Source organism: Pseudophryne corroboree, chromosome 6 (genome assembly GCF_028390025.1).
Source record: "Pseudophryne corroboree isolate aPseCor3 chromosome 6, aPseCor3.hap2, whole genome shotgun sequence".
Classification (NCBI taxonomy): Eukaryota; Metazoa; Chordata; class Amphibia; order Anura; family Myobatrachidae; genus Pseudophryne; species Pseudophryne corroboree.
The window spans coordinates 496,409,934-496,424,880 of NC_086449.1; the positions used below are offsets into that span (position 1 = coordinate 496,409,934).

Genomic DNA, 14,947 nt, shown 5'->3' on the forward strand with positions numbered 1-14,947 from the left:
ATGGAAGATCAGATAAGGGCTTCTACATGACAAAGCCGCCAATTCTGACACACGCCTAGCCGAAGCCAAGGCCAAAAGCATGACCACTTTCCACGTGAGATACTTCAACTCCACGGTCTGAAGTGGCTCAAACCAATGTGATTTTAGGAAATCCAACACTACGTTGAGATCCCAAGGTGCCACTGGAGGCACAAAAGGGGGCTGAATATGCAGCACTCCCTTAACAAATGTCTGAACTTCAGGCAGTGAAGCCAGTTCTTTTTGAAAGAAAATAGACAGGGCCGAAATCTGGACTTTTATGGATCCCAATTTTAGGCCCATAGTCACTCCTGACTGTAGGAAGTGCAGAAATCGATCCAGCTGAAATTCCTCTGTTGGGGCCTTCATAGCCTAACACCAAGCAACATATTTTCGCCATATGCGGTGATAATGTTTTGCTGTCACATCCTTCCTAGCTTTTATCAGCGTAGGAATGACTTCAACCAGAATGCCCTTTTCCATCAGGATCCGGCGTTCAATCGCCATGCCGTCAAACGCAGCCGCGGTAAGTCTTGGAATAGACAGGGCCCCTGCTGTAGCAGGTCCTGTCGGAGCGGAAGAGGCCAAGGGTCCTCTGGGATCATTTCTTGTAGTTCCGTGTACCAAGTTCTTCTTGGCCAATCCGGAACGATGAGTATAGTTCTTACTCCTCTCTTTCTTATTATCCTCAGTACCTTTGGTATGAGAGGAAGAGGAGGGAACACATAAACCGACTGGTACACCCACGGTGTCACTAGAGCGTCCATAGCTATCGCCAGAGGGTCCCTTGACCTGGCGCAATATCTTTTTAGCTTTTTGTTGAGGTGGGACGCCATCATGTTCACCTGTGGCCTTTCCCAACGATTTACAAGCAGATGGAAGACTTCTGGATGAAGTCCCCACTCTCCCGGGTGGAGGTCGTGCCTGCTGAGGAAGTCTGCTTCCCAGTTGTCCACTCCCGGAATTAACACTGCTGACATTGCTATCACGTGATTCTCCGCCCATCGGAGAATCCTTGTGGCTTCTGCCATTGCCATCCTGCTTCTTGTGCCGCCCTGTAGGTTTACATGGGCGACCGCCGTGATGTTGTCTGACTGAATCAGCACCGGCTGGTTTTGAAGCAGGGGTTTTGCTTGACTTAGGGCATTGTAAATGGCCCTTCGTTCCAGAATATTTATGTGTAGGGAAGTCTCCTGACTCGACCATTGTCCTTGGAAGTTTCATCCCTGAGTGACTGCCCCCCAACCTCGGAGGCTTGCATCCGTGGTCACCAGGACCCAGTCCTGAATGCCGAATCTGCGGCCCTCGAGAAGATGAGCGCTCTGCAGCCACCACAGCAGAGACACCTTGGCCCTCGGGGACAGGGTGATCAACCGATGCATCTGAAGATGCGATCCGGACCACTTGTCCAACAGATCCCACTGAAAGATTCTTGCATGGAACCTGCCGAAGGGAATTGCTTCGTAAGAAGCTACCATCTTTCCCAGGACTCGCGTGTAGTGATGCACCGACACCTGTTTTGGTTTCAGGAGGTCTCTGACCAGAGATGACAACTCCTTGGCCTTCTCCTCCGGGAGAAACACCTTCTTTTGTTCTGTGTCCAGAATCATACCCAAGAACAGCAGACGCGTTGTAGGAACCAGCTGCGACTTTGGGATATTCAGAATCCAGCCGTGCTGTTGTAGCACTTCCTGAGATAGTGCTACTCCGACCAACAACTGCTCCATGGACCTCGCCTTTATAAGGAGATCGTCCAAGTACGGGATAATTATAACTCCCTTCTTTCGAAGGAGTATCATCATTTCGGCCATTACCTTGGTAAATACCCTCGGTGCCGTGGACAGACCAAACGGCAACGTCTGGAATTGGTAATGGCAGTCCTGTACCACAAATCGGAGGTACTCCTGGTAAGGTGGGTAAATGGGGACATGTAGGCAAGCATCCTGATATCCAGTGATACCATAAAATCCCCCTCTTCCAGCCTTGTAATAACCGCCCTTAGCGATTCCATTTTGAACTTGAACTTCCTTATATAAGTGTTCAAGGATTTCAAATTTAGAATGGGTCTCACCGAACCGTCTGGTTTCGGTACCACAAACATTGTGGAATAGTAACCCCGTCCCTGTTGAAGGAGGGGAACTTTGATTATCACCTGCTGGAGGTACAGCTTGTGAATTGCCGCCAGTACTACCTCCCTTTCCTTGGGAGTAGCTGGCAAGGCTGATTTGAGGTAACGGCGAGGGGGAGACATCTCGAACTCCAGCTTGTATCCCTGAGATACCACTTGTAGAACCCAGAGATCCACCTGTGAGCGAACCCCCTGGTCGCTGAAGTTCCGGAGACGGGCCCCCACCGCACCTGGCTCCACCTGTGGAGCCCCAGCGTCATGCGGTGGACTTAGTGGAAGCAGGGGAGGATTTTTGTTCCTGGGAACTGGCTGTCTGGTGCAGCTTTTTCCCTCTACCCCTGCCTCTGGGCAGAAAGGACGCGCCTCTGACCCGCTTGCCTTTCTGGGGCCGAAAGGACTGTACTTGATAATACGGTGCTTTCTTAGGCTGTGAGGAAACCTGAGGTAAAAAGGTCGACTTCCCAGCTGTTGCTGTGGACACGAGGTCCGAGAGACCGTCCCCAAACAATTCCTCACCCTTATAAGGCAAAACTTCCATGTGCCTTTTAGAATCAGCATCACCTGTCCACTGCCGAGTCCATAATACTCTCCTGGCAGAAATGGACATTGCATTAATTCTAGATGCCAGCCGGCAAATGTCCCTCTGTGCATCCCTCATATATAAGACTACGTCTTTAATATGCTCTATGGTTAGCAAAATAGTATCCCTGTCAAGGGAATCAATGTTATCTGACAGGGAATCAGACCATGCTGCTGCAGCACTACACATCCATGCTGAAGCAATAGCAGGTCGCAGTATAGTACCTGAGTGTGTATACACAGACTTCAGGATAGCCTCCTGCTTTTTATCTGCAGGCTCCTTTAAGGCGGCCGTATCCTGAGACGGCAGTGCCACCTTTTTTGATAAGCGTGTGAGCGCCTTGTCCACCCTAGGGGATGTCCCAGCGTAACCTATACGTTGGCGGGAAAGGGTACGCCATTAGTAACCGCTTAGAAATCACTAGTTTCTTATCTGGGGAACACCACGCTTCTTCACACAATTCATTTAACTCATCAGATGGGGGAAAAGTCACTGGCTGCTTTTTCTCCCCAAACATAATACCCTTTTTTGTGGTAACGGGTTAATGTCAGAAATGTGCAACACATTTTTCATTGCCGTAATCATGCATCGGATGGCCCTTGTGGATTGTACATTTGTCTCATCCTCGTCGACACTGGAGTCAGACTCCGTGTCGACATCTGTGTCTGCCATCTGAGGTAGCGGGCGTTTTTGAGCCCCTGATGGCCTCTGAGATGCTTGGGCAGGCGCAGGCTGAGATGCCGGCTGTCCCAAAGCTGTTACGTCATCGAACCTTTTATGCAAGGAGTTGACACTGTCGGTTAATACCTTCCACATATCCATCCACTCTGGTGTCGGCCCCGCAGGGGGCGACATCACACTCATCGGCTCCTGCTCCGCCTCCACGTAAGCGTCCTCATCAGAAATGTCGACACAGCCGTACCGACACACCGCACACACAAACAGGGAATGCTCTGACTGAGGACAGGACCCACAAAGTCCTTTGGGGAGACGGAGAGAGAGTATGCCAGCACACACCAGAGCGCTATATAACAGAGGGATTTACACTAATACCATGTGAATTTTCCCCCAATAGCTGCTTATTATCACAATTTGCGCCTAAATTTATGTGCCCCCCCTCTCTTTTTTACCCTTTCCGTAGTGCATACTGCAGGGGAGAGCCTGGGGAGCGTCCTTCCAGCGGAGCTGTGAAGAGAAAATGGCGCTGGCTGTGCTGAGGAAGATAGCCCCGCCCCTTCAGCGACGGGCTTCTCTCGCTTTTTTAATAATATTTATGGCGGGGGATTAGGCACATATACAGTTTAGAACTGTATTATGTGCATTTTGCCAAGTAAGGTATACTAATTGCAGCCCAGGGCGCCCCCCCCAGCGCCCTGCACCCACCAGTGGCCGGAGCGTGTGGTGTGCTGTGGGAGCAATGGCGCACAGCTGCAGTGCTGTGCGCTACCTTATTGAAGACCGGAGTCTTCAGCCGCCGATTTTCTCTGGAATCTTCCGTCTTCTGGCTCTGCAAGGGGGACGGCGGCGCGGCTCCGGGAACGGACGATCGAGGTCGGGCCCTGTGTTCGATCCCTCTGGAGCTAATGGTGTCCAGTAGCCTTAGAAGCACAAGCTAGCTGCAAGCAGGTAGGTTTGCTTCTCTCCCCTAAGTCCCAGTAGATCTCACTGAAAATAAAAAACCTAACAAATACTTTCTTTTTTAGTGAACTCAGGAGAGCCCACTAAGTGCATCCAGCTCTGGCCGGGCACAGATTCTAACTGAGGTCTGGAGGAGGGGCATAGAGGGAGGAGCCAGTGCACACCAGATGTAGTACCTAATCTTTCTTTAAAGAGTGCCCAGTCTCCTGCGGAGCCCGTCTATTCCCCATGGTCCTTACGGAGTACCCAGCATCCACTAGGACGTCAGAGAAAATAGACTTTAAAGTAGTCTCTTGCCAGCGATCCGCAGGATCCTTAAGGGCCGCTGTGTCTGGAGACGGTAGCGCAACTATCTTTGACAGGCGCGTTAAAGCCTTGTCCACAGTGGGAGAGGATTTCCAACGTACCCTGTCCCGTGTAGGGAAGGGGTATGCCATATTAATTATTTTGGGAATCTGCGGTCTCTTCTCCGGAGTCTCCCAAGCTTTTTCAACAAACTCATTAAGTTCATGAGATGGGGAAAAGTTTATTATCGGTTTCTTTCCCTTAAACATGTGTACCCTCGTGTCAGGAACAGAGGTTTCATCAGCAATATGCAACACATCTCTTATTGCTATAATCATACACTGAATGCTCTTTGTCACCTTAGGGTGCAATTTAGCTTCATCATAGTCGACACTGGAATCAGAGTCCGTGTCAGTAGTTGTGTCCACAATTTTTGCCAAGGGACGCTTTTGAGACCCCGACGGGCCCTGTGAGTCGGTCCAATCCGAGGATTGACCCCGACGCCTCCCCGAATTCAGCCTTATCTAGCCTCTTATGTAAAGATGTCACACTTGCATTCAACATATGCCCATTCATTCCTGAGTCGGCACTACCGACGGGGACACACCACTCATCTGCTCTACCTCCTCCTTGGAGAAGCCTTCCGCTTCAGACATGTCGACACGCACGTACCGACCCCCCCACACACACAGGGATATACCTATAAGGGGACAAAACCCCAACCAGGCCCTTAGGAGAGACAGAGAGAGAGTTGCCAGCACACACCCAGCGCCCAAATGACACTGGAAAAACCAGATAGCGCTTTTATATTATATATATATATATATATATATATATATATATATATATATATATATATATATATATATCCAATTTCCCACTCACTGCGCGCCAATGTGCCCCCCCCCCCCCCCTTTCTTTTTTCCAACCTCTGAAGCGTTCAGCAGGGAAGAGTCCGGGGAGCCAGCGTTTCTCATGCAGCTCTGTGGAGAAAATGGCGCTGGTTAGTGCTGAGGGATCAAGCTCCGCCCCCCCAGCGGCGGGCTTTGGTCCCTCTTCAATTTTCACAAAAATGGCGGGGGATCATCTATTTGCTGCCTTCGCAGCCTAATAGCACCTTATTGCCCAAAGACGAGGTTTATTGCTGCCCAGGGCGCGCCCCCCCCCCCCCCCCCCTGCGCCCTGCACCCATCAGTGCTGTCTGTGTGTTGTGTATGGGAGCAATGGCGCGCAGCAGTCTTCTGCCGCCTGAGATGTCTTCTTGTTTCTCATACTCACCCGGCTTCTATCTTCCGGCATCTGTGAGGAGGAAGGCGGCGCGGCTCCGGGACGAACCCCAGGGTGAGACCTGTGTTCCGATTCCCTCTGGAGCTAATGGTGTCCAGTAGCCTAAGAAGCAGAGCCTATCTTCTCTCCCCTCAGTCCCACGATGCAGGGAGCCTGTTGCCAACAGGACTCCCTAAAAATAAAAAACCTAACAAAATTATTTTTCCACAGAAAACTCAGGAGAGCTCTCTGCAGTGTACCCTTCTCCTCTGGGCACAGAATCTAACTGAGGTCTGGAGTAGGGGCATAGAGGGAGGAGCCAGTGCACACCCATAGGAAAAGTTCTTTTAGGTGCCCATGTCTCCTGTGGAGCCCGTCTATACCCCATGGTCCTTACGGAGTCCCCAGCATCCTCTAGGACGCAAGAGAAAATAAGAATTTACTTACCGATAATTCTATTTCTCATAGTCCGTAGTGGATGCTGGGAACTCCGTAAGGACCATGGGGAATAGCGGCTCCACAGGAGACTGGGCACAAAAAAGTAAAAGCTTTAGACTAGCTGGTGTGCACTGGCTCCTCCCCCTATGACCCTCCTCCAAGCCTCAGTTAAGATACTGTGCCCGGACGAGCGTACATAATAAGGAAGGATCTTGAATCCCGGGTAAGACTCATACCAGCCACACCAATCACACCGTACAACTCGTGATCTGAACCCAGTTAACAGTATGATAACCGTAGGAGCCTCTGAAAAGATGGCTTCCAACAATAAACAACCCCGTAAGGACCATGGGGATTATACCAAAGCTCCCAAACGGGCGGGAGAGTGCGGATGACTCTGCAGCACCGAATGAGAGAACTCCAGGTCCTCCTCAGCCAGGGTATCAAATTTGTAGAATTTAGCAAACGTGTTTGCCCCTGACCAAGTAGCTGCTCGGCAAAGTTGTAAAGCCGAGACCCCTCGGGCAGCCGCCAAAGATGAGCCCACCTTCCTTGTGGAATGGGCTTTTACAGATTTTGGCTGTGGCAGGCCTGCCACAGAATGTGCAAGTTGAATTGTACTACAAATCCAACGAGCAATCGTCTGCTTAGAAGCAGGAGCACCCAGCTTGTTGGGTGCATACAGTATAAACAGCGAGTCAGATTTTCTGACTCCAGCCGTCCTGGAAACATATTTTCAGGGCCCTGACTACGTCCAGCAACTTGGAGTCCTCCAAGTCCCTAGTAGCCACAGGTACCACAATAGGTTGATTCATGTGAAACGCTGAAACCACCTTAGGGAGAAATTGAGGACGAGTCCTCAATTCCGCCCTATCCGAATGAAATATCAGGTAAGGGCTTTTATAGGATAAAGCCGCCAATTCTGATACGCGCCTGGCTGAAGCCAGGGCCAACAGCATTACCACTTTCCATGTGAGATATTTCAAATCCACTGTGGCAAGTGGTTCAAACCAATGTGATTTTAGGAACCCTAAAACTACATTGAGATCCCAAGGTGCCACTGGAGGCACAAAAGGAGGCTGTATATGCAGTACCCCTTTGACAAACGTCTGAACTTCAGGCACTGAAGCCAGTTCTTTCTGGAAGAAGATCGACAGGGCCGAAATTTGAACCTTAATGGATCCTAATTTTAGGCCCATAGACAATCCTGCTTGCAGGAAATGTAGGAAACGACCCAGTTGAAATTCCTCCGTAGGGGCCTTCTTGGCCTCACACCACGCAACATATTTTCGCCAAATGCGATGATAATGTTTTGCAGTTACATCCTTCCTGGCCTTGATCAGGGTAGGGATGACTTCATCTGGAATGCCTTTTTCCTTCAGGATCCGGCGTTCAACCGCCATGCCGTCAAACGCAGCCGCGGTAAGTCTTGGAACAGACAAGGTCCCTGCTGGAGCAGGTCCTTCCTTAGAGGTAGAGGCCACGGGTCCTCCGTGAGCATCTCTTGCAGCTCCGGGTACCAAGTTCTTCTTGGCCAATCCGGAGCCACGAGTATCGTTCTTACTCCTCTCCTTCTTATGATTCTCAGTACTTTTGGTATGAGAGGAAGAGGAGGGAACACATATACCGACTGGAACACCCACGGAGTTACCAGAGCTTCCACCGCTATTGCCTGAGGGTCCCTTGACCTGGCGCAATATCTGTCCAGTTTCTTGTTGAGACGGGACGCCATCATGTCCACCTTTGGTTTTTCCCAACGGTTTACAATCACTTGGAAGACTTCTGGATGAAGTCCCCACTCCCCCGGGTGGAGGTCGTGTCTGCTGAGGAAGTCTGCTTCCCAGTTGTCCACTCCCGGAATGAACACTGCTGACAGTGCTATCACATGATTTTCCGCCCAGCGGAGAATCCTTGCAGCTTCTGCCATTGCCCTCCTGCTTCTTGTGCCGCCCTGTCTGTTTACGTGGGCGACAGCCGTGATGTTGTCCGACTGGATCAATACCGGTTGACCCTGAAGCAGAGGCCTTGCTCGACTTAGGGCATTGTAAATGGCCCTTAGCTCTAGGATATTTATGTGAAGAGACGTTTCCATGCTTGACCACAAGCCCTGGAAATTTCTTCCCTGTGTGACTGCTCCCCAGCCTCTCAGGCTGGCATCCGTGGTTACCAGCATCCAATCCTGAATGCCGAATCTGCGGCCCTCTAGAAGATGAGCCTTCTGTAACCACCACAGGAGAGATACCCTTGTCCTTGGAGATAGGGTTATCCGCTGATGCATCTGAAGATGCGATCCGGACCATTTGTCCAGCAGATCCCACTGAAAAGTTCTTGCATGGAATCTTCCGAATGGAATCGCTTCGTAAGAAGCCACCATTTTTCCCAGGACTCTCGTGCACTGATGCACTGACACTTGTCCTGGTTTTAGGAGGTTCCTGACTAGCTCGGATAACTCCCTGGCCTTCTCCTCCGGGAGAAACACCTTTTTCTGGACTGTGTCCAGAATCATCCCTAGGAACAGTAGACGTGTTGTTGGAATCAGCTGTGATTTTGGGATATTTAGAATCCACCCGTGCTGACGTAGCACTACCTGAGATAGTGCTACTCCGACCTCTAACTGTTCCATGGACCTTGCCCTTATCAGGAGATCGTCCAAGTAAGGGATAATTAATACGCCTTTTCTTCGAAGAAGAATCATCATTTCGGCCATTACCTTGGTAAAGACCCGTGGTGCCGTGGACAATCCAAACGGCAGCGTCTGAAACTGATAATGACAGTTTTGTATCACAAACCTGAGGTACCCTTGGTGAGAAGGGTAGATTGGGACATGGAGATAAGCATCCTTGATGTCTAGAGATACCATATAGTCCCCTTCTTCCAGGTTCGCTATCACTGCTCTGAGTGACTCCATCTTGAATTTGAACCTTTTTATGTAAGTGTTCAAAGATTTTAGATTTAAAATTGGTCTCACCGAGCCGTCCGGCTTCGGTACCACAAACAGCGTGGAATAATACCCCTTTCCCTGTTGTAGGAGGGGTACCTTGATTATCACCTGCTGGGAATACAGCTTGTGAATAGCTTCCAATACTGCCTCCCTGTCGGAGGGAGACGTTGGTAGAGCAGACTTCAGGAACCGGCGAGGGGGAGACGTCTCGAATTCCAATTTGTACCCCTGTGATACTACCTGCAGGATCCAGGGGTCCACTTGCGAGTGAGCCCACTGCGCGCTGAAATTCTTGAGACGGCCCCCCACCGTGCCCGAGTCTGCTTGCAGAGCCCCAGCGTCATGCTGAGGACTTGGCAGAAGCGGGGGAGGGCTTCTGCTCCTGGGAAGAGGCTGCATGGTGCAGTCTTTTTCCCCTTCCTCTGCCCCGGGGCAGGAACGAGCGGCCTTTTTCCCTCTTGCCCTTATAGGGACGAAAGGACTGGGTTTGAAAAGACGGTGTCTTTTTCTGCTGAGAGGTGACCTGGGGTAAAAAGGTGGATTTTCCAGCCGTTGCTGTGGCCACCAGGTCCGATAGACCGACCCCAAATAACTCCTCCCCTTTATACGGCAATACTTCCATATGTCGTTTGGAATCCGCATCACCTGACCACTGTCGCGTCCATAACGTTCTTCTGGCAGAAATGGACATCGCACTTACTCTAGATGCCAGGGTGCAAATATCCCTCTGTGCATCTCGCATATATAGTAATGCATCCTTTAAATGCTCTATAGTTAATATACTGTCCCTATCCAGGGTATCAATATTTTCAGTCAGGGAATCCGACCAAGCCACTCCAGCGCTGCACATCCAGGCTGAGGCGATTGCTGGTCGCAGTATAACACCGGTATGTGTGTATATACCTTTTAAGATATTTTCCAGCCTTCTATCAGCTGGTTCCTTGAGAGCGGCCGTATCAGGAGACGGTAACGCCACTTGTTTTGATAAGCGTGTGAGCGCCTTATCTACCCTAGGGGGTGTTTCCCAACGTGCCCTAACCTCTGGCGGGAAAGGGTATAGTGCCAATAATTTATTAGAAATCAGCAGTTTTTTATCGGGGGAAACCCACGCTTTATCACACACCTCATTTAATTCATCTGACTCAGGAAAAACCACTGGTAGTTTTTTCACACCCCACATACCACCCTTTTTTGTGGTACTTGTAGTGTCAGAAATGTTCAATGCCTCCTTCATTGCCGTGATCATGTAACGTGTGGCCCTACTGGACATTACGTTTTGTCTCGTCACCGTCGACAGTGGATTCAGTATCCGTGTCAGGGTCTGTGTCGACCATCTGAGGTAACGGGCGTTTTAGCGCCCCTGGCGGTGTCTGAGACGCCTGAACAGGCACTAATTGATTTGTCGGCTGTCTCATGTCGTCAACAGTTTTTTGCAAAGTGCTGACATTGTCACGTAATTCTTTAATTACTACCATCCAGTCAGGTGTTGACTCCCTAGGGGGTGACATCACTAACACAGGCAATTGCTCTGCTTCCACATCATTTTCCTCCTCATACATGTCGACACAATCGTACAGACACCCAGCACACACACAGGGAATGCTCTGATAGAGGACAGGACCCCACTAGCCCTTTGGGGAGACAGAGGGAGAGTTTGCCAGCACACACCAGAGCGCTATATATATATACAGGGATAACCTTATATAAGTGTTACTCCCTGTTATAGCTGCTGTATTTATATATTAGCTGCCAATAGTGCCCCCCTCTCTGTTTTACCCTGTTTCTGTAGTGCAGGACTGCAGGGGAGAGTCAGGGAGCCGTCCTTCCAGCGGAGCTGTGAAAGAAAATGGCGCTTGTGTGCTGAGGAGAAAGGCTCCGCCCCCTTCACGGCGGCCTTTTCTCCCGCTTTTTTCAGGAAACTGGCAGGGGATAAATGCATCCATATAGCCCAGGAGCTATATGTGATGCATTTTTTTTAGCCATATAAGGTTTTTATATCGTTTTTATTGCGTCTCAGGGCGCTCCCCCCCAGCGCCCTGCACCCTCAGTGACCGGAGTGTGAAGTGTGCTGAGAGCAATGGCGCACAGCTGCAGTGCTGTGCGCTACCTTATTTGAAGACAGGAACGTCTTCTGCCGCCGCTTTCTCCGGACCTCTTCGCTCTTCTGGCTCTGTAAGGGGGCCGGCGGCGCGGCTCCGGGACCCATCCAGGCTGAACCTGTGATCGTCCCTCTGGAGCTAATGTCCAGTAGCCAAGAAGCCCAATCCACTCTGCAGTCAGGTGAGTTCGCTTCTTCTCCCCTTAGTCCCACGATGCAGTGAGCCTGTTGCCAGCAGGACTCACTGAAAATAAAAAAACTATTTAAACTTTTACTTCTAAGCAGCTCAGGAGAGCCACCTAGCTTGCACCCTTCTCGTTCGGGCACAAAAATCTAACCGAGGCTTGGAGGAGGGTCATAGGGGGAGGAGCCAGTGCACACCAGCTAGTCTAAAGCTTTTACTTTTTTGTGCCCAGTCTCCTGCGGAGCCGCTATTCCCCATGGTCCTTACGGAGTTCCCAGCATCCACTAGGACGTCAGAGAAATAAGAAATAGTGCTAAAGAAATTAGTATGTGATAAGTGTTAATGTAAGGGTATGCCACACTACAGCCATCCAGCTCCGCCAATTCAGGTGCACCACATCCCACACCTCCACAACCCCAATCTGGGTCTATGTTTAACCAGCAAGGAGTCACATGATAATGGCTCCCTGCTACACTATATCTAAGCTAAGAGCTACCCACCTTGGAGCAACCCCATAATGCTCCATCTGGCATGTCAGGACCTGCATCTCCTCCTAATGCAAGCTCCTCTCTGCCTCTCACAACAAGCAAATATAGTGGTGGATGCTCAATTAGCTTAGTGATATCACTCAGGTGCTTGAAAGGGAGGGGTATTTCTGAGCAAGAAAAAAAAAAAACACACATTTTGTTTCCCCCAGCACCCTGAATGATAGCAGTAACCAGATTTAAATCCCATACAATATCTTAAAATTCAGAGATCTCGGTTACATCTATCTGCGCAAATGTATGTGTAAGCCCCCAAGCCGCGTCAAGGCCTCTCTGTATATATATTGGGGGTCCCTAGCGCTACATCTAGGTGCAGGGCGTGGACCCCCCAAAAAATCAGCATAAGCCAGACAGCCCAGGGCAGCATACCAGTGAAAAAACTATAATGTTAATAGATTAGTGTTTAAGAAGCCAAAGCTTCAAAGAACAGACAGAGAAACATTAAGTCCCAAACTTCCTTTGCATATGAACAAGTACTGTTTTCTACTGTTTAAAATGATTAACAATTGTCTGGTTGACATCTTACACTAAAATTGATAAGACTATACATTCAGTATAGCTACTGCAATGTATTTTCAAGTCATTTTTCCACTAACCTGAAATGTTTCTTGCACTTCGTGCAGCATGGTAAACATTGATAGCAACTGCAATACAAGCTCTCCCTTGGTCTTCTTTCCATTACACGGATCTTTAGAATAGGAAGACAAAATAAAGTTTGAATGTTAACATGTAAAATGAGAATTGTTTTTGTCTACAGCATGCGATGTGGGGTGCTAATTTTAAGGATCATTTAGGTAATTTCTTATTTTCAAAATAATAAGATTTTACACTTACCGGTAAATCTATTTCTCGTAGTCCGTAGAGGATGCTGGGACTCCTTAAGGACCATGGGGAATAGACGGGCTCCGCAGGAGACATGGGCACTTTAAGAAAGACTTTAGGCTCTGGGTGTGCACTGGCTCCTCCCTCTATGCCCCTCCTCCAGACCTCAGTTAGAGAAACTGTGCCCAGAGTAGATGGACAGTACGAGGAAAGGATTTTGTTAATCCAAGGGCAAGATTCATACCAGCCACACCAATCACACCGTATAACTTGTGATAAACTACCCAGTTAACAGTATGAACAAACAACATAGTCTCGGTCCAAACCGATGAACTATAATATAACCCTTATGTATGCAATAACTATATACAAGTCTTGCAGAAGAAGTCCGCACTTGGGACGGGCGCCCAGCATCCTCTACGGACTACGAGAAATAGATTTACCGGTAAGTGTAAAATCTTATTTTCTCTAACGTTCTAGAGGATGCTGGGGACTCCGTAAGGACCATGGGGATTATACCAAAGCTCCCAAACAGGCGGGAGAGTGCGGATGACTCTGCAGCACCGATTGAGCAAACAGGAGGTCCTACTCAGCCAGGATATCAAACTTATAGAACCTTGCAAAAGTGTTTGACCCCGACCAAGTAGCAGCTCGGCACAACTGTAGTGCCGAGACCCCTCGGGCAGCCGCCCAAGACGAGCCCACCTTCCTAGTGGAATGGGCCTTAACCAATTTCGGTAACGGCAATCCTGCCGTAGAATGCGCCTGCTGAATCGTGTCACAGATCCAGCAAGCAATAGTCTGCTTTGAAGCAGGGCCGCCAACCTTGTTGGCTGCATACAGGACAAACAGTGCTTCTGTTTTTCTGATCCTAGCCGTTCTGGCCACGTAAATTTTCAAAGCCCTGACCACATCAAGGGACTCGGAATCCTCCAAATCACGTGTAGCCACAGGCACGACAATAGGTTGGTTCATATGAAAAGGATGAGACCACCTTAGGTAAGAATTGAGGACGGGTCCGCAACTCCGCTCTATCCATATGGAAAACCAGATAGGGGCTTTTATGTGATAAAGCCGCCAATTCCGAAACTCGCCTGGCCGAAGCCAAGGCTAACAACATGACCACCTTCCAAGTGAGATATTTCAACTCCGCTGTTTTAAGTGGTTCAAACCAATGTGACTTAAGGAAACTTGACACCACGTTAAGGTCCCAAGGCGCCACCGGAGGTACAAAAGGAGGCTGAATATGCAGCACTCCCTTCACAAAAGTCTGTACTTCAGGTAAAGAGGCCAATTCCTTTTGAAAGAAAATGGATAAGGCCGAAATCTGAACTTTAACGGAGCCTAATTTTAGGCCCAAATTCACTCCAGTTTGTAGGAAGTGAAGAAAACGGCCTAGATGGAATTCTTCCGTAGGAGCATTCCTGGCCTCACACCAAGAAACATATTTTCGCCATATTCGGTGCTAATGTTTAGACGTCACGTCCTTCCAAGCCTTTATTAGCGTAGGAATGACCTCATCCGGAATACCTTTTTCCGCTAGGATCCGGCGTTCAACCGCCATGCCGTCAAAAGCAGCCGCGGTAAGTCTTGGAACAGACAGGGACCTTGTTGTAACAGGTCCTGCCTTAGAGGAAGAGGCCACGGATCTTCTGTGAGCATTTCTTGCAGATCCGGATACCAGGTCCTTCGTGGCCAATCTGGAACAATGAGAATTGTTCTCACTCCTCTTCTTATTATCCTCAACACCTTGGGTATGAGAGGAAGAGGAGGAAACACACATACCGACTGGAACACCCACGGTGTCACTAGGGCGTCCACAGCTACCGCCTGAGGGTCTCTTGACTTGGCGCAATACCTTTGTAGCTTTTTGTTGAGACGGGATGCCATCATGTCTATTTGGGGTAGTCCCCACCGACTCGCAATGTGCGCGAAGACTTCCTGATGAAGTCCCCACTCTTCCGAATGCAGATCGAGTCTGCTGAGGAAGTCTTCTTCCCAGTT

At 49.5% G+C, this 14,947-nt stretch overlaps 1 protein-coding gene across 3 annotated transcripts in view; it reads right to left on the reverse strand.

The window, feature by feature from the left end:
* The window catches only part of SCAF11 (SR-related CTD associated factor 11), a 329,496-nt gene that overhangs the window by 185,977 nt on the left and 128,572 nt on the right, over positions 1-14,947 (reverse strand). For all 3 annotated transcript variants that reach the window (XM_063927353.1, XM_063927352.1, XM_063927354.1), the window contains one exon: positions 12,718-12,809. In XM_063927353.1, the coding sequence (XP_063783423.1) occupies positions 12,718-12,809 (92 nt within the window). The remainder of the gene's footprint in view (positions 1-12,717; positions 12,810-14,947) is intronic.